This window comes from Medicago sativa, chromosome 8 (genome assembly GCF_051527215.1).
Source record: "Medicago sativa cultivar Bolivia chromosome 8, Bolivia_mono, whole genome shotgun sequence".
In the NCBI taxonomy this organism is placed as follows: Eukaryota; Viridiplantae; Streptophyta; class Magnoliopsida; order Fabales; family Fabaceae; genus Medicago; species Medicago sativa.
In genome coordinates, this window is record NC_140756.1 from 73,799,252 (window position 1) to 73,824,227 (window position 24,976).

Below are 24,976 nucleotides of genomic sequence, written 5' to 3' on the forward strand. Positions count from 1 at the left end.
CTTGATATTGGTTTAGAATGGACAGATTGGATGGTAGGCCTCAAACTACACAAAGCTGTAGAGCGTCTTTCAAGAGAAAGAAAAGCTGTAGAGCTTAAATGCTCAGTCTCAGTATATTTATTACCGCCAATTTCAGTTTAATATAAGAGCATTTTGGCTCCTATTAAAGGTCAGAAGATTTTAAAAAACAAGCATAGCATTGCATCACAATTACAGACGACATTTTAAACCATAGACTTTACCCCTTGATGGATCCAGATATCATATGAAGTAGGAGTTGGCAATTGGCATTGCTATTGCAGACAGCACTGGAAAACAATAAATGATTGTACTCAACTGAGGGACGATTATTCTTACAAAGTGACCGAATTAGCAGACACTAATGAATACAGTGAACATGTTTAATATATTTTGTGGCTGCTAGTTGTAGGAAAGACATGTTCAATCAACTGATCATAACTGATACCCAAAACCAATAACTTTAATATACACGATTTAAATAGACTACAACATTTTTTATAAACAAGCTGTTTTGTTTTTTCTCCACAAATTACATCATACTACTGAGAGATAAGACGAAAAGCTCGGATATCAATCTCTTCTCTTCTTCTTCCTCTCATTTTTCTCGGCTGAATTGTTCAACTGTGAAAAGAAAACAGAAACTATGTCAATACCAAATCATCAGGACCAACAAAGAATAATCCAAACTAAAAAACGTAAAAAGTTCAAGTCCAACTCACCAATATAACAAGAATCCGTACAAAGATTGCAGCTAAATCAGTGAACAGGGTCAATGCATGCTTCACATAATCCAGATCACCAAAATGAGCCCTTTCAATTATTTCTTGGGTGTCTACTACAACATAACCCGCAAACACCAAAAGCCCAAAATACAACTGCAAACAAGCAAGCAAGACCTCAATAAGGTGTTTTATTCAAAGGCATATAGGATAATATAGGTATCATAATCCAATTTCACTAAGTTTGTAGCATACATTAGCAAGAATGATAAATAATCACTTACCTCAAACTTAAAGAGTGCAGTAGAACCACCAAAGACAGAGGAAGCAAAATGCAACCACATAAGAATAGACAACCCAGAAGAAAGCAAGCCACCAAGGTAGAGATACTCCCTACGCCTCGCAACCAAAGCTGCTGCTGAGAAACATGCAAAGGCCAAGGAAGTTGCCACAAATGTGGTAAGGATTAGGCTGTAACAATGAAAGAAAAATGTCATAAAATCATCCAAAATCCAAAACTAACAGTATAAGTCAAAATACAGCTTTGATTGAATTAATTTTAGTTACAATTGAGTAAATTAAAATGGTTGATATTTAGATATGTTCGATTGAAGGTGAGTTGAACTAATTGTGAGTCTGTTTGGGAGAATTTATGAGAACAACTTACTGGTTATTACATATTCATAAACTGTTTTCAGCTTATTTACATAAGCACTCCAAGATAACTTATGAAAACAGTTTATGGTTTATACACACATGCTTATCACAATAAGCGCTAAAGCTTAAGCTTCAAATTATAATTGCTTATCCAAACATGGCCAAAAACTCAAAACCAAAATGATCAAAATGCAATAAAGTAAGTCAAGAAAAGCACTTAAAATTGCAATGAAGGCATTTATTTATACCTAGAATCGATAGCAATAGCCAAATCAATCAAGGGTCCAATAGAGGCACCCTGAAACAGAGCGGAAGCCATCAACAAAGACAACCTCTTTTGCTGAAAAGAAGTACACAACAGAGAGTTAGATCCAAAATACCACAACAACCCAATAACAAACCACATAACATAACTACATGCATGTATTATATGCATGTAAATTTTATTAAATTCATACCTCTTCAAAAGGAGGTGTAGATAACAACCAAATGATGGTTCCAAAACAGGCGAGTGTAGTGAGAAAACCTCCAATATTCCATAATACATGAAGAAATGCTCCAACAGCTGAAGCAGCAATAGCACAACACAGCGTCAAATAAACCTGCAATCAATTTCCAACGGATAAGAATATTTTCATCGATGTATGTGTAGAAACGAAATTGATGAAATTTATGAAGGAAAATTAACTAGTTAGTTAACTAATTACCCGTTTGATGTGATTCTGAACGACGGGGGAGATTTGACGGAAATTCTTGAGGGAATCATAATTCCAACGGTTTCTAGAGGAAGAAGATTGAGAATCAAAGAATGATGTAAATGCGTCCATTGCAGCTGCTTTTGAATTTTCTTCTTTAACAATATCTCAAATTCGTTTGATCGAAGACAAGACAAGACAGAGAAAAGGAAGAAGTAGATGGAAATTTATATGGTGTGTGTGAGAGACCGCGAAATTTCCAGTTTATTCTAGACCAGACCCGTAAATATCCTAACCAGTTGCCATTATGTAATCATCTCCAAACTCAACTGTTTTTTCCTTAATTAATTACTAACTACTAGATTTGTTTTCGGCTTAACTCGGGTTGGTAATGACATCATATTATGTACGTAGAGATCGAAATTCAAACCGAGTATTTTCCATTTATTCTTCTTCAAGTTCTCTAACACTATGTTTGGTAGGGCTGAAATAGGAGAGAGAGAAGTTGAAGAGAGAGAGTTTGAAGAGAAATGTTGAATTTCTCTTGTTTGGTTTGAAAAGAAATAGGGGAGAGAGAGATATAGAGCATGGGACCCACACACTTTATTCTTCTCCCCAAAGATGCGAAGAAAGAGCTGAGAAAGGCTGCATTTTTTCTTATTTCCACATTTGCCCTTGGTTATGTGCAACAATTGTTACCTGCTTAGTACTACCTTGCTTTAAACAGTTTTGTAATAATAGAAATAAGGGTATCATTCTGGATTTTAACATTGGCCAATTCATCCTTAAAAAAGAAAACGTTGGCCAATTCTATTGTAGAAATATACCTAGTATTGTTTTTTATCGATAAATATATTGCCAATGCTAAAAATACTAATCATAAACTAATTCAATTGAGTCGTTAAATTAAATTATTAATCAATTAAATAGATAATAAATTATAGAAACCAAGTTTGTTAAAATTGAATTAAACTATCTTAATAATTTAATTAATTATATTAAACAAGTAAATTAACTTATTTAATCATAAATTTTATGTTGGCTTTAATTCAAGGATATTTTTGTCTTTTTAAAACATAATAACATCTCTTTCTCTTCTATTTCTCTCTTCTTTCTCTCATACCAAACAATACATCAAATCTACTATATTTCTCATCATTTTCTCTCTTCTCTTACTCTCTCTCACCTCTTTCTCTCTTCACAACTTCTTCTCACAACCAAACATAGTGTAAATTTAACTAGATTGTTGTGTAAATGAAATTACAATTTAAAATAAAATTTTAGTATTTTTTTTTATTTGTGCAAATTTTTGGTCAAAGAAAATTACACAAATATTCTGTAATCTAAAAATATCTCAGAAAATGAGAATGTAATTTACTCTAAAACCAATAAACATTTTTATTGTTACTTGCTTGCACTTGGTTGGTTACTCCTAGAAACTAAAACAAAAAAGAAAGAACAAAAAGGAGTTGGAAGAAATGATAGCTTTTCACTAGTGTGAAGGGTTTATTTTCCTCCATCAAACTAAAAATATTTGAGTGATGATGGAGCTCTAAAAAACGTCAGTGTAACATTATTTTATTTCATACTCCACTTTTTTATATCATATTATTTATTATTTCTTTCTTTCTCTTATCTTTTAATTCTACTAATTTCTTTTTCTCATATTATCAATACAATATAATTTTGTAAAATAATTTATTATTTATCTTTAATATAAGTTAACAATAGGCTAAACTCCTCTTTTCGCCCCCTAAGTTTCGAAATGTTGCGATTTTGGTCCCTTATTAAAAAAAATAGCAAAAGTGACCCCATATTTAGAGAAATATGCTCTTTTGACCCCGTAACATAAGGAAAATATGCTTTTTGACCCCTTATCTTTACAAAAAGTTGCAATTATGACCCCTTTTTTGGACATGTGGCATCTTTTCAGCAATTTTTGAACGAAATGGGCCAAAATTACCATTTTTTTTAATAAGGGGCCAAAATTGCAACATTTCAAAATGTAAAGGGTGAAAAGTGCAATTTAGCCTTAACAATATTTTTTTTAATTAGTGTAAAATTGACATAATGACTTATAACTCATAATGAGAAGAGCAATTGGGGTCTCTCAACAATAATTAGAGATTAGTTCGGTTTTATTATGGTAGCCTACAACTATAAACAATTGCTGCAAAATGACTTAGATATGGCCAAGTAATGACTTTAAAAATAGGTTTACGATTTGCAAAGGATTTGTTCTTTTTAAACTTGATCGTGGAATCAAATTATTTGAACACAATCAATGACATGGATCAACACTACTCACACTCTTATATGGGCTCGATTTCGGAGAAGGGATGTCAATGGGACAAGGATGAAGAACACTCATCTTCATTCTCGCGGGAGATTATTTTCCCCAGCCTTATCCCTGAAGATTCCTACGGTTTTGCGGAGATCCCATCAACATAAAAAGTAATTCTATTTTTTTCAAAAGAAAAATCAACATTGCTTATAAAAAAAATTATACACATATTTTTATAGAAAGATGAATCAATAGCATACAAATACACACATATAAAAGTTATTTTAAATTTGTTAAAATAATGTGTTAAAATGAATTGATCGGAGCCTTTGCAAAGCAAATATATGATCCCCATCCATGTCTTCAAACCACACTCCCTACCCCCATCCCAGCTCGAACACAAGCACCTAAATCGAGCAAATCTCTACAGCGATCCTCACCAATTGATACAAATTGACATTGCTAGTTGTCTCGATTCATTTTTTTAGTTTTCAAATATTACAATATTAAGTATTAACACGTTGCTAATCAAGCAGCACACTATTATTTATTTTTGGATTGAGGTAACTATTATTTATTTTTCATGTCAGTTGCCAAACTTGGTTAAGAAATATTTATCCACGTAGAATAAAAACATGACAGGATCTAGATCCTTCTATTTCGTCAACTCCCAAACAAAACATTTATTTGTGATTGTTATTTACAACTTTATTTATTAGTGTTTTATGAGTGATTGTTTCTCAACATCCTGAAATGAGCCACCATCCATCCACGTAACTTAGCCAATGACAATTGGACATGTCAGCTACCGTATATTAAATATTCATTTCATTTCAGCCTCAACACACGTAAGAAGTGCTGGAGGATGATATAAATAAATGATAAATAAACAATAATAAAAACAAAGTAATAGACAGTTATTATAGAACAGTCCGTTTGTTTGTTTGATGCCTTAGTTTTGCTATATTTATTATCCAAGACGCATAGTAATATCCGTAACTAATAGGGAATAGCATAGTAAATTTTCATATAAGCAAATTCCAAAATGATTAATATATAAACAAATGAAAAAATGAAGAAAACAAAATCCTTTCCAGCAGAAAAAAGAACTTTACAGTAATAAGTAACACTAAAGGGTCGTCATGCAAAGGTTCTGAACAGAATGAAATCATTGTGTAGGTGGTGAAGACAATGAAAGTTTCAAAAGCAAACCAAACAAGAATCCAATAAGGCCCACAAACATGGCAAAGGTGAAGGAGAAGCCCGGATCACTTCTACGATTTCTTCGCCTTTTCAGCATGTCCTGCTCATCAAGAAAACATGTGGATTTGGATTAGTGATATTAGCAATAGCTCTCAAACAACAGCTTATCAAAAGAAATTGAAGAATCGATTATGCAATTATTTTCAGAAAATATTTCCTCAAATCATAATTCATATTGACCTGTATTGTATATAAGTCATCTAATTTTCCCTTCTAAGTTTTGGAATTTTGTTATGAGGTAGAGTGGCTCAAACTTTCAGTAATGTTTACAATCAACTACAAGTTTAGTCATGATATACTTGGAAGTAAAAGTCCAAATCAAATCTTAACACAAATCATATGATCATAGAGTAATGTTAAGACAACATGTAACATAATTACCAGTTCCTGTTGCAGATGCCGCGCTTGTCTGACAGAGGCATCTCTTTCCTCCTTCAATTGTTGTAAGGCTTGACTCTTCAAATACGGAAAAATTAATTAAGTTCAATCTAAATTAAGTAATGGATTTGTAAGGAAACAGAAGACACAAAATATGTAATACGAAGTAATGTATTAGAGACGACTACTCAAACTCGGCAATAGAGCTCATCAAGCAACTAAACTTCTCATTAATTTTTTACCGTGTGACTATAATTTATGTCCAGCTGCTAAGGTCATAAAAAATTTATGAAGATTGATGTCACACTCGCACCAGAAGCCCTACACCTCAATCAGTATATAATCAATGGCCAGTCAAATGAAGAGTAAAATTTCACTTGATCCCTAACAAATAATCCCAGCTAAACCAATTTGAGACCAAACTTATCCTAGGCGAATCTGCACCTGGAATGCATCACATGAAAAAAATCTATTCTTCCCATATCTGCTATATCCTAAGTTCTGTTTTCCTCAAGTAACATACACATTAGTGGTCGGAACATTCACAAGATGGATTACCATTGCAACCTGTCATAAAACCCAAGAATTAGAGTTTTCTTTCCCAGGGAATCAGGACATAGCCTATTGTAAAGATGAGAGTGATCTAAAGAGTAGATACTTTCTTTACTTTTCCACTTGGCCAAGTAAGCCAAATAAACCCCATTATCTCATTTCTATGGCTTGAACCGTCACAAATATCTTGCATCAGTTTGCATTTCGAAAACCATGCCCAGATGTGATGATGATTCTTGCTTGATACATAATATTACCAAATTTGAGAGGAAGCATAAAAATAAAACTTATAACTGATATCTCAAAGGAGAAGGTGAATGGGAGAAACAGAGAAACTCACCGAAGAAGTATCAAGATTTTGTGTGGAGTTTGTCACTGTATCATCTCTTGTGCTTCCTTGAGGTGAGGTAGGAGAGACATATACAACTCTTAGTTTCAACTCTTCTGTTAACCTTCCACTATCCTTATTAAACTGCAAGCAAAAATAAAGTGACCTTGATCAATTTTTATTTTCAAATTTTTAGAAATGATCCTGCAAAACAAGGTTATTAGCTCTCTTACAGTATCCGGCGGAAGATCATCAACATTGGTGTTTGGATCCACTGTTGTAGTTTGTATGAGAAACTTATCTCTGCATTGCATGCCAGGAGGATATTCTCGTTGGGCTTGGAGGGTGACTGTGAATACAAAAACTGAAGAATATGATAGATGCTAATACTACACAATGGTAGAAGCTCAAAGATCACAAACAAGCAGATAGTACACATGTCTGGTTTGCAATTTAGTAATACATTTTTCCTAGTTCTCATTGATGTGGAAACAAAACTGCATTTTGTGAGCTTTAATCGGTTGAACTGTTGAACTTAGCAATCTTCAACTCCTCGTAGATTTAAGGTCAGAAAATATTGTGTTTTAATTTCCTATTCATTTTTAATCACAAAAATATCAACTTGTTTTCACTTTTATTTCCTAAATAGCCATTTTGTAATGAAAAAATGAATACATAACATATTTTCTTGAACCAAATAGGCCCTAATATAGATCTATTTAATCAAGCATAATATGAAACAGTATTTTTTAAATTAATGTATACTTCTTGGGCATCCAGTACTTTGTACAAATGAATACGTCTAAAAGGAAAAGAGACCCTTCGGAGAGCCCACTTCAGTTGTTCAACATCCCAACAACAATTCAAATTATCAAAGATAATCTTAATGCAACTTATAAATGTTTCTGCAATAGTGACAAGAATCACCTCTAATGATGCACGATTCCCTAGGATGTATCACACCAGTGTTAGGTCGTACAAAGTACTTAGACGGTGAAGTGGTCTTCACCTAGCAAAAGCAAAATAACATGACAGTGGAATCAGTACGAAGCCATGCACTAAAGATCCGGCATAAAAGCCTTTACAAAAAGAATAAGTTTGTCCCTGTAAGGAGAGTTAAAAGGGTACCTTAAAAGCAATGAAGTACTCTGTCTTATTCAAAACATTAAGATCGCAAAATGATTGCCTCTCCAACTCAACTGGTAACATGAACATTAGTATAACCACATAAGAATTGGATATAAATAATGAAAATATATGGGAAGAAATTCTGCTTATCACTTCACACACTTCACAAACACAAAATGTTATATAACTATATAAGCAATGCTTTCAAACATCAAAACATTTTTCATTTACATAAAGGGTGAAACGAAAATGCGGAGTTAAAAACAAGTGAAGTAGAAATGCTCTTTGTATGAGATGCATGTAATAACTACATCTGTAGCACCGATACTTATGAAAAATGTTTCATATGTATAACATGGACACAACACCTGCACACATGATTACTTTTAGTAATTCATTTTTTCAAACTTTTACCATGAATGGTGTCATGTTAATAATTTTTTCAAATTTTTACTATACATGGTGTCAATGTCATGTTCGGCTGTGTGGCGGTGTCGATGCTTCATAGGTAACTACAGAAAACTAAAGCAATTCTCAAGGGTCCAATTTCTGCTATAAGTAACTGTGCCTACTTTTGTGAGTACTCGGTTGTCACTATCTAATGATTTCAAAATAATTGTTTCTGTTCCATATGATTCGAGGACAAATTACCTACGGCACAGAAGTATAATATCACGATATAAATCATAATTAAACAATATATTGACAAATTCCTAAACTGTGATTAATAATAACACTAACATAGATAATGGTTGATTAAGTTAATCAAGTAATTGATCGCACCTAAAGAGTGGTTAAGAAGAAAAGTTGATGAGATAACATACATTGAAAACGAAGCTCGGGAGGATTGATGGAGATGAATGAATTTCCAATAGTAGTCATGGCGAAGGGATCAAAGTTTCTAACAGAATAAAAGAGAAATTAAATGGAGTAGTAGAATATAAATTTGATATCGCAACGAGAAAAGGGAGTTGAAGAAAGAAGAAAGTGTGTATCTAAGTACCAATACTTTGCTTATTATGTTTTGTGTTCTGTTCTGTTGTGTGCCCGCTGTTTGTGGCGGAAACAAACACAACAAAGACGGGGAAGTTTGTTTTTAAGTTTTGTTATGGGTTTCCGAACCGCTCTGAATCTGATGAGAATGACAGACAGACAAAACCATGAGAGAGAGATTAACACTACACGTGTGCATTAAACTTATTTTTTTTTGGTTTTTTTTATCTTGTGCACTAAGGGCACAAGTTAAAGAATCCAAAATTAAAAATTTTTCATAGAAAAGAACAAAAGTTTGAGTTTGAAAAGTTTAATAAAGTTGAATGCACAACTTTTAAGAAAAATATTTCTATTTTAAATTTTTCTAACATATACCCTTAGGGCACATGTTAACATTGGCATTTTTTTGGCACATGTTAACATTGGCCTTTTTTTTTTAAGTCAAATATGTTTTAATTTCTCTAAAAAATATCGTTGACTTTTATTTTCCAATTTTTTTATGGTTTTTGTCACTATTTTTATGCCGTGTGTATTTTTTTTAAAGAAAATGAAAATTCAATAAAAATAAAAATAAAGATACAAAGGCGGGGCATGAGACCTGACCCAGGTATAATCTATACGAGAATACATCGTGATAAACCATACCAAGTGGATCAGTTCTAATCAATTATAACAAAAACTCACTAGTCACGTGCGCAGCTCGACGAACCCGCGTATGGGCACGAAACCAGCGTAAAAAAAATGAAAAGCGAACTTCTGCAAAAACAATTAGGAAGTAAAAATGGTTAATGGATCAACCGCCAACACAATAACAAATCCAAGTGCCAAACAACTCACTGAACAAGCAGCAAGCGTAAGAGCTCGTGTGTATTTTTTTAATTTTTGAATGAATTTTTATAAGAATATTAAAAATATTATAAGAATCTAAAAAAAATATTTTTTTTAACTAAGCATGAATTAAAGATAAATTTTTAATCGTAAAAACATAATATATTATAAACATTCATGCAAAAAAATCGAATGTTACACATGATTTGACTAAAAAGATAACCAAAGATGATGAAAAATGTTTGGAGGACTAAAACGATAAATTTGAATATTTATGAAAAGTAAAAATATATTTAACCCTTTTTTATTAGTTCATGAATTAAATATATTTGTAATCCTCTTAAACTTTAGTGCCCTTCCTCATACCCTCTAGGCACCTAAATGCTCATACCCACATCCATCACCCGCACTTTAACAATGAAAAGACAGTAAAAAAAACATCACAATTGAAATAAAACTATGATACAAAAAATTTCATATAAATTAAGCAGTTTTTAGGCTTAGATTTAGGCTTAAATAGCTAAATAAATTAATTAATTATACACTAAAAATAAATAAATTATTTATTATATTATATAAATACGTATATGCGGGTTGCAGGGTTGGGCATTATAGTGCCCATACCCGAGCCCATACCCATTTAAATTTGTGGGTAATTATCCAGACCCATGAAAGCGAGGTTTTATCCTATCCATTGCGAGTATTTTTTTACGGGTGCCCATCAGACATGAGTCCAATTGTCATCCCTGATGGTTACACCACTGCTCTTATATAAGCTCATTATTCACACTTTACACACTTTCTCTCCCTCGAACATACTCCCTCCGTCCTAAATTATAAGCAAAAAAAACTCATTTTCTTTGTCCTAAATTATACTCCCTCCGGTCCTAAATATAAGCAAATTTAACTTTTTAGGTTCATTCAACTAATGATGTATGTGGTTCATATTATGGACCACATACATCATTAATTGAATGAATATAAAAAGTCAAATTTGCTTATCTTTAAGACCGGAGGGAGTAAGCCAAAAAACCAACTTCTATCATATTTAATTATGTTTTTTCAAAAAATTATCTTTTCCAAAGGAAAATTAAATGCAAAGTGCATTCAATTTGCTCTCTTTTTCATTTTCTCTATAATCAACTACCAATGAAAATTGTTTTTACATCTTTCTATAAAACTTATTTTAAAGATAACACAAAAAACTATGTTACAAACTACTATGTTTTAGTTTTCTTAATAAGTGTGATTTTTTTTTTTTGCTTATAATATGGGACGGAAGGAGTATATTGTCTTGAGTGTCAGATCGAGTATTAATATGGGACGGAAGGAGTATATTGTCTTGAGTGTCGGATCGAGTATTTGTTTAGCAGAGTGGTAGGATTGATATGTCTCGTGATCTTTAACCTTATTTAGTTTAAACCTATTTGTCTATTTTATTATGTTTACATATTGTATTTGAAAGATTCAATATAAAATAGACCGTTAAATAAGCTCTAAGGCAAATATATGCTTTTAAAAAAGAATATATCATGCCTTAAAATATGATCTATAACGAGTAATACATTACACTAATGTTTTAAAAAAGGAAAATACTAACAAATGATCTTAGGGTATTGCTTAAACATCTAAAAGTATCAATTTTTATATAAAATATTGTGCAGTTATGATTTTAATATGCGTTTGCCTTATATTTTTAAGATAATTTTTTTTTGCGGGTTCCTTAAACAATACCTTTAAGACACTTATTAACAAGACTCATTAAATTTTTTATCAGATCAAACCTATTTAAATCGAAGAATATGTAAATTTTATAAAGTTAGAATTGGCCTTCTAAAATACTAGATGAGATTAGATTTTTTTTTTTCTGACAAAACTTAACTAAAGATTATAAAATTTGAATTTGCATTTTAAAAAATAATATGTAATCCATTTTGGTTGTATCCAATTTCAAGAATTAGTTTTGCAAATCTTAATCTTAATCTTAATCTTAATCTTAATATAAATCAATCTATATATAAAAGTTGCCCCAAGCAAACTTTGAAGCCCTAATTTTTCCTAAACCCTAATGACTAAAATTCCTATTTTACCCCTAACCTAACCCTTAATTTAGAAACAGCTGTAACAAAAGAAGAGCAAAAAAGCACGGGTTAATTCTTCTTCTTTCTCTCTCTTTATTTGAATCTCCTATTTCCCAAAACAAGGTCACGCGTTTCTTCTTCTTCTTCCTCTTATCATCACCACCGCCAACCCTCTCCCCCATCCATCGACGGCGACCACCAAACCTCTCCCACAACATATCAATAGCAAAACTTTCTACCATATCTATCCTCCATCATAGTCGTATTTCTCCTCTCATCCCTCGCCGTCGTCGACTCGATCGCCGCCGTCCGTCCTCTACCGCCTCAGCCTAAACATACTGTCGTTGTTTGCCTCAGCCTCAACAGATTGGCTCTGTTCCAATTTGGTTGAATTGTGTTTTAGTGGATTGGCTCTGTTTTAATTTGGTTGAATTGTGTTTTAGTGTTTGTTTATGGGTAAGTAAATTTGGTTGAGAGGTAGAGTGTGCAGACCGAGAAGAAAATCCCATATCACATCAAAATCTCGAAATTCACGGCATTTTCATTTGCTGGTTTCAATCCATGGCAGTTAGTTTGTTTTATTTTTTATTGTATGCTTCTTTTTCAATTTCAAAATAAACAAAAATAATTGAGTTTGGTTCTGTTCCAGTTTCATGAGTTAACATTAAACAACATAAATTTTCATCTTTTCTGTGTAATGGGTAAGCGTTGCTGTTGTTAAGAATGAAATGTGGTGTGCGGCTCTACTACTATTTTCTTTGATCAATTTTCAAGAAAAAATTCATCTTTAACCTTCTCTTTCGTCTGCTGAATTTTTTATTTGATTTTTTTGAATTTTTGAAGAAACAATTCTAGGGATTCATAGATCTTTGTGAGTATGGATTAATTATGCTATATATTTGCAACTCACAATTTCCGTTAACTTCAATCGGATTCTCTTAATTTTGCTTCCTTTAATCGGAACTCACAATTTCCGTTGACTTTACAAAAATAGACATTTTTTATTTGAACATCTTTTGAATATGCCAATTTTAGTTTCGATCCTCAAAAGAACTGATTTTGCCAAGTAATTCTTTTAGGTGGACAAATTCAGTGCAAAGTTTGATGCTGCTGGAAGCAATGCTCATATTCGTGTTGCAGCTTTTGAAAACTTTTAACAAGGTTTGCTCTAACTTTGGATAAAATAGTAGATTTTGAGTGTGTAGTATAATGTAAAATTGGTATTTTCAAACTTGGTGTGGTATTCATATTTTTCAAACTGATGGTGTTTCGGTCAGGAAAGAAGTAATTTTTGTATGTTTTGTGCTTGCTTTTGTATCTGCTGCTAGAGAGTTATAAATTGATGGTTTGTTGGTTTTGTGTCTTGGTGTTTTGCTAATGTCTATTATGTTATTTTCCCATTGAGTCCTGCTGTTTTTTCAGTATATGGCTGTTAAGGTTTGTCGTTTTGGCCGGCTGTTGCTAATGTAATCTATTTTCAACTGTGTATCCTTTCCTGTTAGTGCAGAGTTGCTGTAATTTCTATCCCAAGTCCGGTGATGCCTTCATGATTGCCTTTTTTAACTACAATTTTAGTGTTATTTTAGATTAGATTGTTTCTGTTTTTCTTTTTCTTTTTCAATCAACCAATTATACTGATGTAGGAAAATAGGAAAAAAAAAGTAAAAGCTTGCTGAAAACACATAAAATTTGCACTAAAACTAAACATACCAACTGCAGGCAAAAATGCCTAGAAAACCATATATAAGTACAAAAGAAAATTGCTTTAATCTGCATACCCGACATCAAAAACAATGCAGAATTTGGACGTTCCTCTTCAAATAATTTCTGGACCTTGGTTTGTTTGTTTTTCAATTTAGATTTGCATATTGGTGATTTCACAAATAAATGTAATTGTCCACATAAATAATCGTCCGAATTTTACACTTTGATTGCTTGGAAGCTTTTTTCTTCGTATTTATGGTTTAGGATAAATATGTTTATATGTCTTTGTATATATCTATTTTGCTTTCAACTGATTCTTTATATCTGATTTCCATTCATGGCTTAAGATGACTTTTGCTTTTGGTTGCTTTTGCTTTAGGTGACTTCTGATTCTTCTATTGTCTCTTATGATGCTGCCTATTGAGCAAAATCAAACCCTCCTTTCAAGTAAGCCTTGAAATAATCCATATCCTCAACAAAAAATTGCTTCTTTTATATTTCTGCGGATGTATTAGTTTTCCTCTATGTTCCCTTACATACACTAATATAACTTATTTCAGTATTAATGTAGGTAACATGTGCCTTAACATTGTTGACAACGGAATAATGGATTAACAGATTAAGTTATAGTGATGAAGAAGTTGCTAAAATAATAAATATCCTTTGCCTTAAGGTTGTCTAGAACCATTGTTTTGTCATGCTGCCATATGTCATTCAATAGCAGCAAACTAAATGGAGAATCTATTGCAATCAAATATACTTTTCAAAACAATCATTTAGGTAGTTAATCAAAGTGATTTTATATTATGGTATTAGAACTCTCCTTTTGAATTGATAGATTTAATTGAAGATATGAACTGTGGTCATGAATTTACTACTCATTTCAACAAATAGTTCATATGTAGCTATGTACAATTTGGTATTAGAACTCTCCTTTTGAATTGATAGATTTAATTGAAGATATGAACTGTGGTCATGAATTTACTAATCATTTCGACAAATAGTTCATATGTAGCCATGTACAATTTGCTAATAATATTTTTTATCTTCTCATATTCATATTCCACTTGAGTCTTCTTGCTCTGTTTTTGACAATCTCTACTATCATTCCTATTATTGTTTAACTTATTTTGACATCTCAGTTATTTTTTTTCCTTTCTTGAGGGGTTATTCAATTGGCAATGTAGAAATGATATAACCAAAACCATCAAATGGGAGATATGATTGTGTAATAGTGGAAACTGAACTTTTAATACTTTAATGGCTAGGATATATCACATATTTTCATATATATGTTTTGATACTGTTGTTTTACCCCCCATGACTTTGGCTTATTGTCAGTTTTTTTCCTTTCAATGTGAATGCAACGCTTTTTTCAGTTGACTCTTTTGTATCCCTTTTTCAGTTTAGTTTTTTATGCAATACTTAGATGTGCATGTGGTATGCCTTTTAATTATCTAGGTGAGAAGCATTCCTTGGCCTGATATGAGTCTATTAATATGATTTTGTTGTCCTTATAATTTGTTTTTCGCTGTTATATATTCGAGATTGGAGATGAACAATGCCATGTAGTTTAATGATTGACTCACTTTTTTTGTGAAATTCATCTTTGTGGCCATCGTGATTTTGTATCAATTTTTATTATAATGTAGGTTTTGTGACCGTTGGGTATTTCAAAGGAAAAGATGGAGTAAGTTTGATATGGATTTTAGATAGAGTGCTTGGTGACTACTAATTGAGTTATTGTGGGAATTTGCAACTTTTAGTTCTGCACGAAAGGTTGTCTTGAGTCATGCCTTTTGGTGTGTTGATAATCAAGTGGTGCGGCCTTCTTGACCGTTTCCTATTTCTTCAACGTAGACAGTTTCCTATTTTTGTGTCGTTCGCTATGACCATGATTAAAAGCCAAGGACAATCACTGAAAAAAGTTGGTATATATCTACCTCAACCTGTATTTTCGCACGGTCAACTATACGTTGCGGTATCAAGAGTAACCTATCGAAACGGTCTGAAAATTTTATTGACAGATGAGGACAACAATTGCATCAATACTACATCAAACGTGGTGTATAAAGAAGTTTTTTTGCAATTTATGAATTGTTCGGTGCTGATGAAATATAGGTGTTGCCGTTTTGTTGATACATTTGTCTGCCATCAATACAAGTATGTACTGTATTGATATTAATCTTAAATAAATGTCTGAATCATGGTCGTCAAACCTAACTCATCAGTGTGTTGCTTAATTTGTTTTTACAGGTTTTGTTTGACCTGACTGTTGCATTTGCCATCATATCTGAAACGCATAAATTCATGTTTATAGTATACTCAATGATCAATCCTTCTGTCTATATGAAAGGCTTGATGTATACAGGTATGTTGATTAAAATTTCGCATAAATCAGTTCTTCTCATATTATAAATAACTTATAATAAGGATTGCAGCAACTAATGCTTCAATTTTATGCTATCTTTGTTTTTCTTCGCAGGTTGAGCACAATTAAGCCATTGCATTTTTGGAATCATTATCATTGTTTCACCATTATTATCTTTGCTAATATATGCTCCTAATTGTTTAAGAATTTCATCTATGGTCTATTATTGACAGTTTATTACTGATAGCATCTATGGTCTATCATTATCATCGTTGGTTAATTTGTGGTTTTAAGGTACTTTCATTCCATTTTACATTGTAATTTTAAGATTGGATTTAAGTTGCTAGAACAATTTGTTCAAGCAGTTTTCTTCTTCTTCTGTGTGATGTTTTCAGTGCATGTATTGAATTGTAGTGTCATGAACAATGACATTTTGTTTGGATGTAATGTTTGCTGCCATAACTATACAATTTCCTTCCACTTGGTGTGCTCGGTAGAATTTAAATGGTATATGAAGAACATGTTTTGTTGGCATGCAATGCAATGTGGTCTGAATATGTTTTTTGTGGTCTGCCATAACTATATGATAATACTTGCTAATTGTCAAGCCTAATGTCCCTTGCTTATTTTTTCTTTGCTTAGTTCATTTTTTGTAGTTTAGATGTGCATGATAGTATCTGATGGTAATTATGATTTTTGCTTGGATAACATGCCTTAATTAGAACACTAAGAGAAACGCATAATGAGTCTTATGAAAAAAAATGGTATAAGTTTAATTTTCAATGATAAAATTTTCTAACCAGTTAATTATGTTAGTATGAAAAATTTAACTTTGACAACAATATTCAATTACATTGTTGATATTTGTTTTAGCTGTGATTTCACAATGGTGATTCTTATTACATATGAGATGGGTTAGTATAGCTTGGTTGTTTGAGAGGAAGGTCAGTTTTTGATCTTTCAAAGTGTTTATTATGCATTGATTTATTTGCATAACAAAGTTTGCTAATTTATTTATCTTGCAATAATTTACAGGTAAAAGCTTTCATATTTGAATATGTTCCAAGAATCAAGCACCAATAGAGGGAAGGAATCATAGATTTAGATGATGAGGTTTTAATAATACGAAAATGAGCCTACAAGTGTTGTAGAATACTTATGTTGCGTTCTTTTCAAAGAAGTATAAGTGTTATTTAGTTATGTTATATTAGTAGTGTAGTTTTTTTAATGTCAAAGTCAATTGTGGAATCCGAAATAGTGTAATTTCTGTTTGCATTTGTATTTATCAATTGACCTCTTTGTATAGCTTGCATAGGATCATTGACCTTTTTGATTAACTTGATTGCAGCTTGCAAGAAGAAATTGATTATAATGTGTTGTTGACCGGCAAGCCAAGCAATCCAACTATCTTTAATTAAATTTAGTTGAAGCATTGTAAGTGATATGAGTTATTTATACATGTTACTAAGATTGGACATCAATTGGTCGCATGAAATTTAATGAAAGATGGATATTTGTAATGTTTCATTGTATATTTGGTATTTCCTTGATAGTTGTTGATAAACGAATTTTCAAATTCAAAACTTTCTGCTGAATTTAGTTAGAATGAATAAAATAATGCAGGTGAAGTCATCCCAATCCCAATATTATGAAAGATAAAGTTTAAGCATTGTGCATATGTGGAGTAACTTACCTCTTTTTTGAAGGAATTAGTCTAGGTTTGCTTTGATCAAATATGATATAATGTGTTCAAATGTCTTATTTAGGAGTGCGAGTGGATTAAGATTATATGAAACCAATGACAATAAAGTTGTCTATTCTATGCTATTATTTTTTTTTTAAGGATATTCTATGCTATTCATATCAATTAGTAATAAAAATACATTTTACATGTGATGTAACTCACCCATGATGGACGGGTGTGCGATCGAGTTGAGTTCTGAATGCTAAAGTTAATAAAAAAAGATAGGAAATCATATGCTTGAAGGAAATGTGATATCATTGGTGGGAGGAAAGATTTTGAGGTTATCTCTAATACTTTAAAAGAAGGGATGAGGATATCTATAACCAATGAAGATAGTGACAATGCTACTATAACTTCAAATATGGTCAAATATATTAATGTTAATACAAGTAATATACGGTTTATTTAACATTAAAATTTTATATGATATACTTTATTTTTATATATTACCGTCAACATGACCCGTGCGTCGCACGGGTCGTTGGTCTAGTAAATGTTAAACAGTGTTGCAAGCAACCTGATTAACCCTAATCCCCCGCCCTTTTTTTAGGGTTCTGAAAAATATTTATGAAAAAAATCCCTCCAGAGATTCGAACCCATGTCATGTTGGATACTTCAAAGCATTTTAACCACCAAGCCACTTGCTGATTTTGTGATAGCATTTGGCTTCCACTACATGATATCCAATATTAAACTCCCTTTTCAAAAAACCAATTAATTCCTTTTCTTTTTTTCCAAACAGTTTCAAACCCTTTTTTCTCCTTTCTCCTTCGCAATCTAAACCCAAAAGTCTGCGGTTTTCAACCATTTCTTCCTCATTTTTCCTACGACATATGTCTTGAAAAATAAAAATGTAGGTGACCTTATAGGCTTATATGGTTGAATCACTTGATATGTTTCTCATACTAACTTTATACAGTAACTTTTTTCTTTGATGTGTATTTTAAACTATTTAATTAGCTCATTGTTTAGATTTTGTATGACGAGTTGCAACTTCGGTGCATTTTATTCATTGTAGTCTTTATTGAAATGTTATACATAATATCTTTAAACATGTCGACAACTAATAATATGGTAAACCTGATTCTTATATATGAAAATCGAAACAAACCCGTGCATCGCACGGGTTAGGGTCTAGTGTTTGATAAAAGAAAGAGAAATGGTGTATGTAATCTCAAAATATCATGCCTTTTGATCAGAAAGAGGAAAAAAATATGTTGTAAAAAAAATGAAGAAAGCCAGGTGTCACCGGCGTAGAGAACGGTGAGGACGGCCGAGTAATTCCTCACCACCAGTCACAAAATTCACGTGTCACTCCTTAATTAACCACCTATTGCCACGTCTTCCTTCTTCTCTCTCCCGCCATTCTCGCCCTCCCTCTCTCTAGTCTAATTCTTCCCCTTTGTTTCTCCACCAAAATCTTCAACTACAACTCTTCTTCAATTAATTAATTGAGGATCATACTTCCACAATTAATTACTCAATTAATCAACATTACCATTACCAATGCCATCATCTTCTACAAGAGGACCACCACCCGGAATCAAATTAATACGAAACAAAGAATGGAACCTTCAAACATACCGTTACATAGTTTTACTAATAACATTCATAGCTTACGTTTGTTACCACGCTTCACGTAAACCCACCGGAATTGTCAAAAGCGTTCTATGTCCACCCAAAAAAAACCACGGCTGGGCCCCATTCGATACCCCAGAAGGTGTCTCCAAACTCGGAGAAATCGATGTAGCGTTTCTTGCATGTTACTCTATTGGCATGTACGTTGCAGGTCACTTAGGTGATTCATTAGACCTACGTTTGTTTCTTACGACGGGAATGATTGGTAGTGGAATCTTTGTTGGTCTTTTTGGTATGGGTTTTTTTTGGAATGTTCATGAGTTTTGGTTTTTTTTGGTTATGCAAATGATCGCTGGGTTGTTTCAGGCGACGGGTTGGCCTTCCGTCGTCGCGGTTATCGGTAACTGGTTTGGTATAAGAAAGAGAGGTTTGATAATGGGTATTTGGAATGCACATACTTCTGTTGGGAATATTAGTGGTTCTCTTCTTGCTGCTAGTGTTTTGGATTATGGTTGGGGTTGGTCTTTTGTTTCTCTTGGTGGGTTGATTATGTTTGGTGGGGTTCTTGTGTTTTTTTTCTTGCCTGCTTATCCTGAGGATGTTGGGTTTTCTTGTATTCATGGTGATGAAGAGGCTCAGGTTGTTAAAACTGTTGGTGATGGTGGTGGTGGTGGTGTGGTGGTTGAAGGGGAGAGGGAGAATGGAACTGGAAAGGGTGGTGATGGGAGAGGGAAGAGTATTGGGTTACTTGAAGCTTGTATGATACCAGGGGTTATTACTTTTGCTTTGTGTCTTTTCTTTGCTAAGCTTGTTGCTTATACTTTTCTTTATTGGTTGCCGTTTTACTTGACTCAGACAGGTAATCTTCCATCACCTACATTGCATTCTAAGTACCTTTAGTTGAGAGTATGTTTTGTTTCATGTCTGTATGACGAACCGCGGTAATAATTTAAGAAAATGAAAGTAGTTGAAGTTAACCATGCGTTGACGATGTACATTGACACATGCTAGGCATTGGCACACCATCAATCAGAAGTGTATGCGCCACATAGATTAACACCGCTCCTAAAATTGTAGGACCATGTCAACTTGGGAGACAGACTATATTGAGTGAATTAGCGATATTCATAAAATTTCAGGGTGTTGTCTACTTAATTTATGTAGTCTTTGAAATCAGAATTTTTTAACACATTAGTCATTTTGAGTGTGTCAATTTAGTTTAAAAATTATACAATGAGAATAAATATGATTGAAGATTATCAATACCATAGATCATTTTAAAATTGCTCGACTTTGTACAAACAGGGGTTTGAGTCTAGCAGAAACTTGGCAAACCAAGGTTTGAGTCCCAGTTGAGAGATATGTCCACATTTATTGAGAGTTTCTCGAATAAAATTACAACTATTGAGGAGGGAACCTATGAGAAACCAAAAGAAAAAGTTGTTCGACTGTATAACTTTGGGGAGTAAATTAGTGATTCACTGTGTATAGTTTGGTATATTTTAGACAGTTGACTGAAATTGCATAATTGACAAGTTTCTGCGTTGTGTGAATTATTTTGGAAGCTGAGATATACTGATTTTTTCAGAGATGGTAAATACTTCATATTAAAACAAGCTCTTTCCATTTCTTGTTCTGCTTCAACATAGGGGAGTTATAGGTCACCCGAGCTTTTAGTCAGTGTTTATTTGTTTTGTAGAACCAAACTCATGAGTGTTAAATTCTTGCACATATCAGTAACTTACAGAAGCACATTGAGATACTGAAGTGTTAGCTTTTTATATATAACTTATATGATTGCAATTTATATGAGAAGGTGACACAGTCTAGGGAGATAATGGTTTTCAATGTTTATAGTTACATATTAGTAAGTTATAGTCACACTCAGGTTGATAAGCTTGTGTCCCTAAAACATGTTTAGTTTGGTTCATTTCATTTCAAATACAATTGGTCATAAACCTTTGCCTGCCATAAAAAATTAATGTTCATGTTGCAGAAATAGGTGGGAAGTATATGTCTGTTAAATCTGCCGGGAACCTTTCAACCTTGTTCGATGTGGGTGGTATTTTTGGGGGAATACTTGCTGGCTACATGTCTGATAAACTCAGTGCCCGTGCTATAACCGCAGGCAGCTTCATGTATGCAGCAATTCCTGCTATGCTTTTATACCGATCATACGGTAGTGTTTCTATGCATGTCAACATTGGACTTATGTTCATAACTGGATTATTCGTAAATGGGCCTTATGCACTTATTACTACTGCCGTCTCTGCTGACTTGGGTACACATAAATCTCTCAAAGGCGATTCTCGTGCTCTTGCCACGGTGACTGCTATCATAGACGGTACTGGATCAGTTGGTGCAGCTATTGGACCTCTTCTTACAGGGTTCTTGTCAACAAGGGGATGGGATGAAGTTTTCGTGATGCTAGTTTTGGGTGCTTTTATTGCTGGCCTTCTTCTGTCACGTTTGATCTTAGCCGAAATTGCGGAGAAAACTGGCAAAACTATGTCTAATAGTAATGGACAGCAAACTGCTGGAGGTAAGTATCAAATCTGTCAAATGATGGTTTCTTTGAACTGTTTAGAAGTTATATATCGATTTCGTTGCTGCTTTGCCTTTCTAGTTTCATGCATTATCATGTTTGAATTCCGTCAAAGTTGGATCTTGAATTTTGAACTTTGTAATTTGTCTACCTGTCTTATCAAGGAGACCCTAATATCAACCTCTTTTATTAGGATCCACCCATGGTCCTTACTAATTGACCGACAATAGTAGGTCGATTGTATTCCTTTCCAGTTTACATCGTACAAATCACTTTTTCATTTCCCCCTTTTCACTCCATTTCTTCATTTCACATTGTACATCCTCCTTCCATGTACATCTTTATGAGGAGCAATGGTGGAAGAAGACCTTCGTCGGCCAGGACCCAGAGAAGGTTTGCTTTTGGCATCCATTGATGTTCGCACTTGGTTCCTCGCAAGCCTTATTCGCTGCCTCTGCGTCCTTGAATGCAATCTTCATCTTATTTATCAATATTTGATCAAATTAAGAATTAGGAATGACTTTACGTGTTAAATGTAATGATTGATCATACAAGGATGTCGTAGCATTTGGATCTGTTGGAAAGCTTGTCGGGAATGATGACAACTTCAAGGAAGTCGCCGTGCTTTTGGAATTGTTATCTGTGTGTATTTGGGAGTCTCCCAGGACCTCCAACGAACACTTTTGTTAGCGCTGTTGTGTCCCCTAACTGTGACTCATTGCTTGTTGTTGTTGCTGCGTTTCTTCAGCCTGGGATTCATTCATTTTTAATTCCAAAAACTCAGCCATATAAATTGTTTGTTGTGAACTGCGGTGGTTTCCAAGTTCCAACACAACACCAAACCAACAACTTACATTTTTCGCAATTTGTACAGTGTAAATTGGAAAGGAACAAAAACTACCTGCTATTATCGCCAGCCAATTAGTAAGAGTCATGGGTGGACCCTAATAAAAGATGTCTATATTAGGGGATCCCGTCTTATCATCCTTAGCAATCTTTAACATATTGGGATTTTTTTTATTTTTTTTTTCAGATGCTGCATCTCAACCGCTTCTGGAAGAAGAAAGGTGACTGTAATCGGGACATCATGAATACTCAATATAATGCTTGGTACTTGGGTTGGCTTGTTATTATGTATGAGAAAGTTGTGAGATTTTGTTAGTATTCCATGAATTTAGCTTGCTGCAGCCACTTCATTGTTCATATTTTCAATGAAGACGATATATGTCTCTGCTGATAAAGTAAGTCAACAAGTATTACATCCATTTAGTTGTCTATGGTATACCCTAGAGGGTTCCAGATGGATTCATGGCTTCACTATTGGGGATGGGTCTGGCATAGTGGCAGTTTTCTTCTTGTGTCACACTCACATTCAAAGAGTCGTTGTTTTCAATTTTGCCTGCAGCAGGTTAGGTATACAACCAAGTTTTTATCTTGATCATAATCCAAATCCTCTCCACCCATCTCAAATCTTGTTGAGATTTAGAAGAAAAAGTTTCCTCAATTAGACCTGTATATACAAATTACTAGATAATTTTCGGTACATACTAGCCTATGATACATGTGTTTTTTACGTTTGTACCTTTGTTTTGTTGGTCGATCCTGCTTAATGTTTGAGCAGTGTTTAGACAGTCATTTTTGTTGTCTTCATTTTAGGTACTTTTCTCAGATAAAAAATAAAAATGAGTAAACTACCTTCAATAATTGTTTTTTATTTGAAAATATGAGCTCAACTGATAAAGTTCTTTGCATGTGAATATCATTGTCACCTTGGATGTGTATGTGTTGGCGTGTGTTCTTAGGTAGCATAAGAGTAGTATCTATTGAAATCTAAAGGATTTCCAGATCAAAACTATATGTTTGGGCAAATTGTAGGTGTCTTATTCATGAAGTTAGAATGTATTTAACTCGAGATTTGTTTTAATTACGCCATTGCGTTTTCTTGCTGGTGAAGAAATGGTCATAGATGGGGACCCATACGAAGATAAGATAATGGTCTAACTCTAAAGTTTAGATTTAGAATAGAGAAAAAGAAGTGAGTTGGCATATAACTTGAAAAAGGAATGAGACTAAATTGATTTTTCTTTTGCCTCTTTATTATTGACAAATTGCACGAGAGTGGGAAAGAGAAAAGAGAATGACACAACCTCCTCAACCCAAATGAGAGTGATATCCACCTGACGTGTTTTTCACCCACACTCATGGAATACATCCTAAGAAAGACAACACGATCATTAACATTGTTAATGTGAAAGTGACACACGAATATGCCGTTTCTAGTGGATTACATGTTTTACTCTTTTTAGACCAAGTGACAAATCAATTGAGTGCATGTTTGGATAAATGGTATGATTGTCAAACCATCATAATTTTGATTAGTTACATTTTGAAACATCTACAAAATAAAGTATCACCGTGATTTTGACAAATTCGTCACACTATATCCATACATCAAGGAAGAAGAATATCGTCATTTGTAGAATACTAATATAATATGACAATTGCAATTGCCTGTTTACCAGTTACCACCACACCACAACTGGAATAAAAATCATAGCCACGGGCTTTGTATCCTTTGCTCATCTTTATTGCTTTTTCTATAAAGTACATTTTCCCACAGCAAAGACGTATGCTTTCCTGCTTTTATCTAAAGCCCTTTTATTCCACGTCCTGAGACTATAACCCTTTAATCATGCTAGCTAATTTTATGTTAATTTTTATTTTTCTTTTGATGGAATATTCTTTTCTATTTTTACACTTGAAAACGAAATGAAATCTAGTCGTAAACAGTAATTACAAGGGTCATATTAACATATTTGAGACATATTTTCTGTTAAACAAATTTGAAATAAGCTAAATGCGTGTCAAGATAACCCTTGATTGCATTGAGTATTGGTGTAGTTGAGTGTCATGTCACCGAAACAAACAGAGAAGAGAGTGTTTATTTATTTTTTATTTTTTTAACTTTTTTTCTCCTGTTATTATATCAAACTGAAACAGCATTGCCTTGTTCAAATAACTTCACTATTTAGAGTCCCTTCTAGTCCTTCATAAGGTTTTTGTGTTGCCCAAGTTTGCTGTGTTTAGTTTTAGAGACATGACAGTTT

The 24,976-nt window shown here is 33.2% G+C and overlaps 3 protein-coding genes and 1 long non-coding RNA gene across 18 annotated transcripts; 2 read left to right on the forward strand and 2 right to left on the reverse strand.

Annotated features, from left to right (window-relative positions):
* Window positions 1-309: 309 nt before the first annotated feature.
* LOC146901385 (bax inhibitor 1-like) lies at window positions 310-2,292 on the reverse strand. Its single transcript, XM_085734948.1, has 6 exons — window positions 2,105-2,292; window positions 1,856-1,999; window positions 1,646-1,737; window positions 1,025-1,211; window positions 741-896; window positions 310-642 (listed from the first exon to the last, which is right to left on the reverse strand). The coding sequence occupies exons 1-6, from the start codon at window positions 2,222-2,224 to the stop codon at window positions 592-594; spliced, it is 750 nt and encodes a 249-aa protein (XP_085591074.1). The 5' UTR covers window positions 2,225-2,292; the 3' UTR covers window positions 310-591.
* Window positions 2,293-5,380: 3,088 nt separating this feature from the next.
* LOC146901386 (vesicle-associated protein 2-1-like) lies at window positions 5,381-9,216 on the reverse strand. 7 transcript variants are annotated; one of them, XM_085734953.1, is made up of 8 exons: window positions 9,029-9,187; window positions 8,850-8,926; window positions 8,026-8,096; window positions 7,825-7,906; window positions 7,131-7,246; window positions 6,910-7,041; window positions 6,021-6,095; window positions 5,381-5,679 (listed from the first exon to the last, which is right to left on the reverse strand). In XM_085734953.1, the coding sequence occupies exons 2-8, from the start codon at window positions 8,905-8,907 to the stop codon at window positions 5,545-5,547; spliced, it is 669 nt and encodes a 222-aa protein (XP_085591079.1). In that variant the 5' UTR covers window positions 8,908-8,926; window positions 9,029-9,187; the 3' UTR covers window positions 5,381-5,544. The 7 variants fall into 7 exon arrangements, 6 of the variants coding, with proteins under 6 accessions (XP_085591079.1, XP_085591076.1, XP_085591077.1 ...); XM_085734950.1 differs by having other exon boundaries at window positions 7,131-7,261; window positions 9,029-9,160; XM_085734951.1 differs by having other exon boundaries at window positions 7,131-7,261; window positions 9,035-9,117.
* Window positions 9,217-11,848: 2,632 nt separating this feature from the next.
* LOC146901387 (uncharacterized) lies at window positions 11,849-17,832 on the forward strand. 8 transcript variants are annotated; one of them, XR_015022489.1, is made up of 8 exons: window positions 11,849-13,088; window positions 14,011-14,078; window positions 14,192-15,092; window positions 15,284-15,794; window positions 15,888-16,002; window positions 16,117-16,296; window positions 16,876-17,436; window positions 17,626-17,832. It is a non-coding gene; the product is annotated as an uncharacterized LOC146901387 (long non-coding RNA). The 8 variants fall into 8 exon arrangements; XR_015022493.1 differs by lacking the exon at window positions 17,626-17,832 and having other exon boundaries at window positions 16,876-16,946; window positions 17,038-17,483; XR_015022494.1 differs by lacking the exon at window positions 17,626-17,832 and having other exon boundaries at window positions 15,284-15,562; window positions 15,659-15,794; window positions 16,876-17,483.
* Window positions 17,833-18,897: 1,065 nt separating this feature from the next.
* On the forward strand, window positions 18,898-23,626 carry G3PP4 (Major facilitator superfamily protein). Of its 2 annotated transcripts, XM_085734957.1 has the most exons (4): window positions 18,898-20,183; window positions 21,321-21,503; window positions 21,627-21,866; window positions 22,903-23,626. In XM_085734957.1, exons 1-4 carry the CDS (start codon window positions 19,253-19,255, stop codon window positions 22,938-22,940), a joined length of 1,392 nt encoding a protein of 463 aa, XP_085591083.1. In that variant the 5' UTR covers window positions 18,898-19,252; the 3' UTR covers window positions 22,941-23,626. The 2 variants fall into 2 exon arrangements, with proteins under 2 accessions (XP_085591083.1, XP_085591082.1); XM_085734956.1 differs by having other exon boundaries at window positions 21,321-21,866.
* The last annotated feature ends 1,350 nt before the right edge of the window (window positions 23,627-24,976 follow it).

Excerpts from the sequence above, each read along its gene's own strand:
- LOC146901385 (XM_085734948.1), bottom strand. The coding sequence starts at position 2,224 with ATGGACGCATTTACATCATTCTTTGATTCTCAATCTTCTTCCTCTAGA. Across the intron at positions 2,000-2,104 it reads TTCAGAATCACATCAAACGG|GTTTATTTGACGCTGTGTTG; the intron begins GTAATTAGTTAA and ends AATTGATTGCAG. Across the intron at positions 643-740 it reads TACGGATTCTTGTTATATTG|TTGAACAATTCAGCCGAGAA; the intron begins GTGAGTTGGACT and ends TTCTTTTCACAG.
- LOC146901386 (XM_085734949.1), bottom strand. The coding sequence starts at position 8,907 with ATGACTACTATTGGAAATTCATTCATCTCCATCAATCCTCCCGAGCTT. Across the intron at positions 8,097-8,849 it reads TCCCGAGCTTCGTTTTCAAT|TTGAGTTGGAGAGGCAATCA; the intron begins GTATGTTATCTC and ends TCATGTTACCAG. Across the intron at positions 7,262-7,824 it reads GGAATCGTGCATCATTAGAG|TTTTTGTATTCACAGTCACC; the intron begins GTGATTCTTGTC and ends CATATTCTTCAG.
- G3PP4 (XM_085734956.1), top strand. The coding sequence starts at position 19,253 with ATGCCATCATCTTCTACAAGAGGACCACCACCCGGAATCAAATTAATA. Across the intron at positions 20,184-21,320 it reads GTTTTACTTGACTCAGACAG|AAATAGGTGGGAAGTATATG; the intron begins GTAATCTTCCAT and ends TTCATGTTGCAG. Across the intron at positions 21,867-22,902 it reads TGGACAGCAAACTGCTGGAG|ATGCTGCATCTCAACCGCTT; the intron begins GTAAGTATCAAA and ends TTTTTTTTTCAG.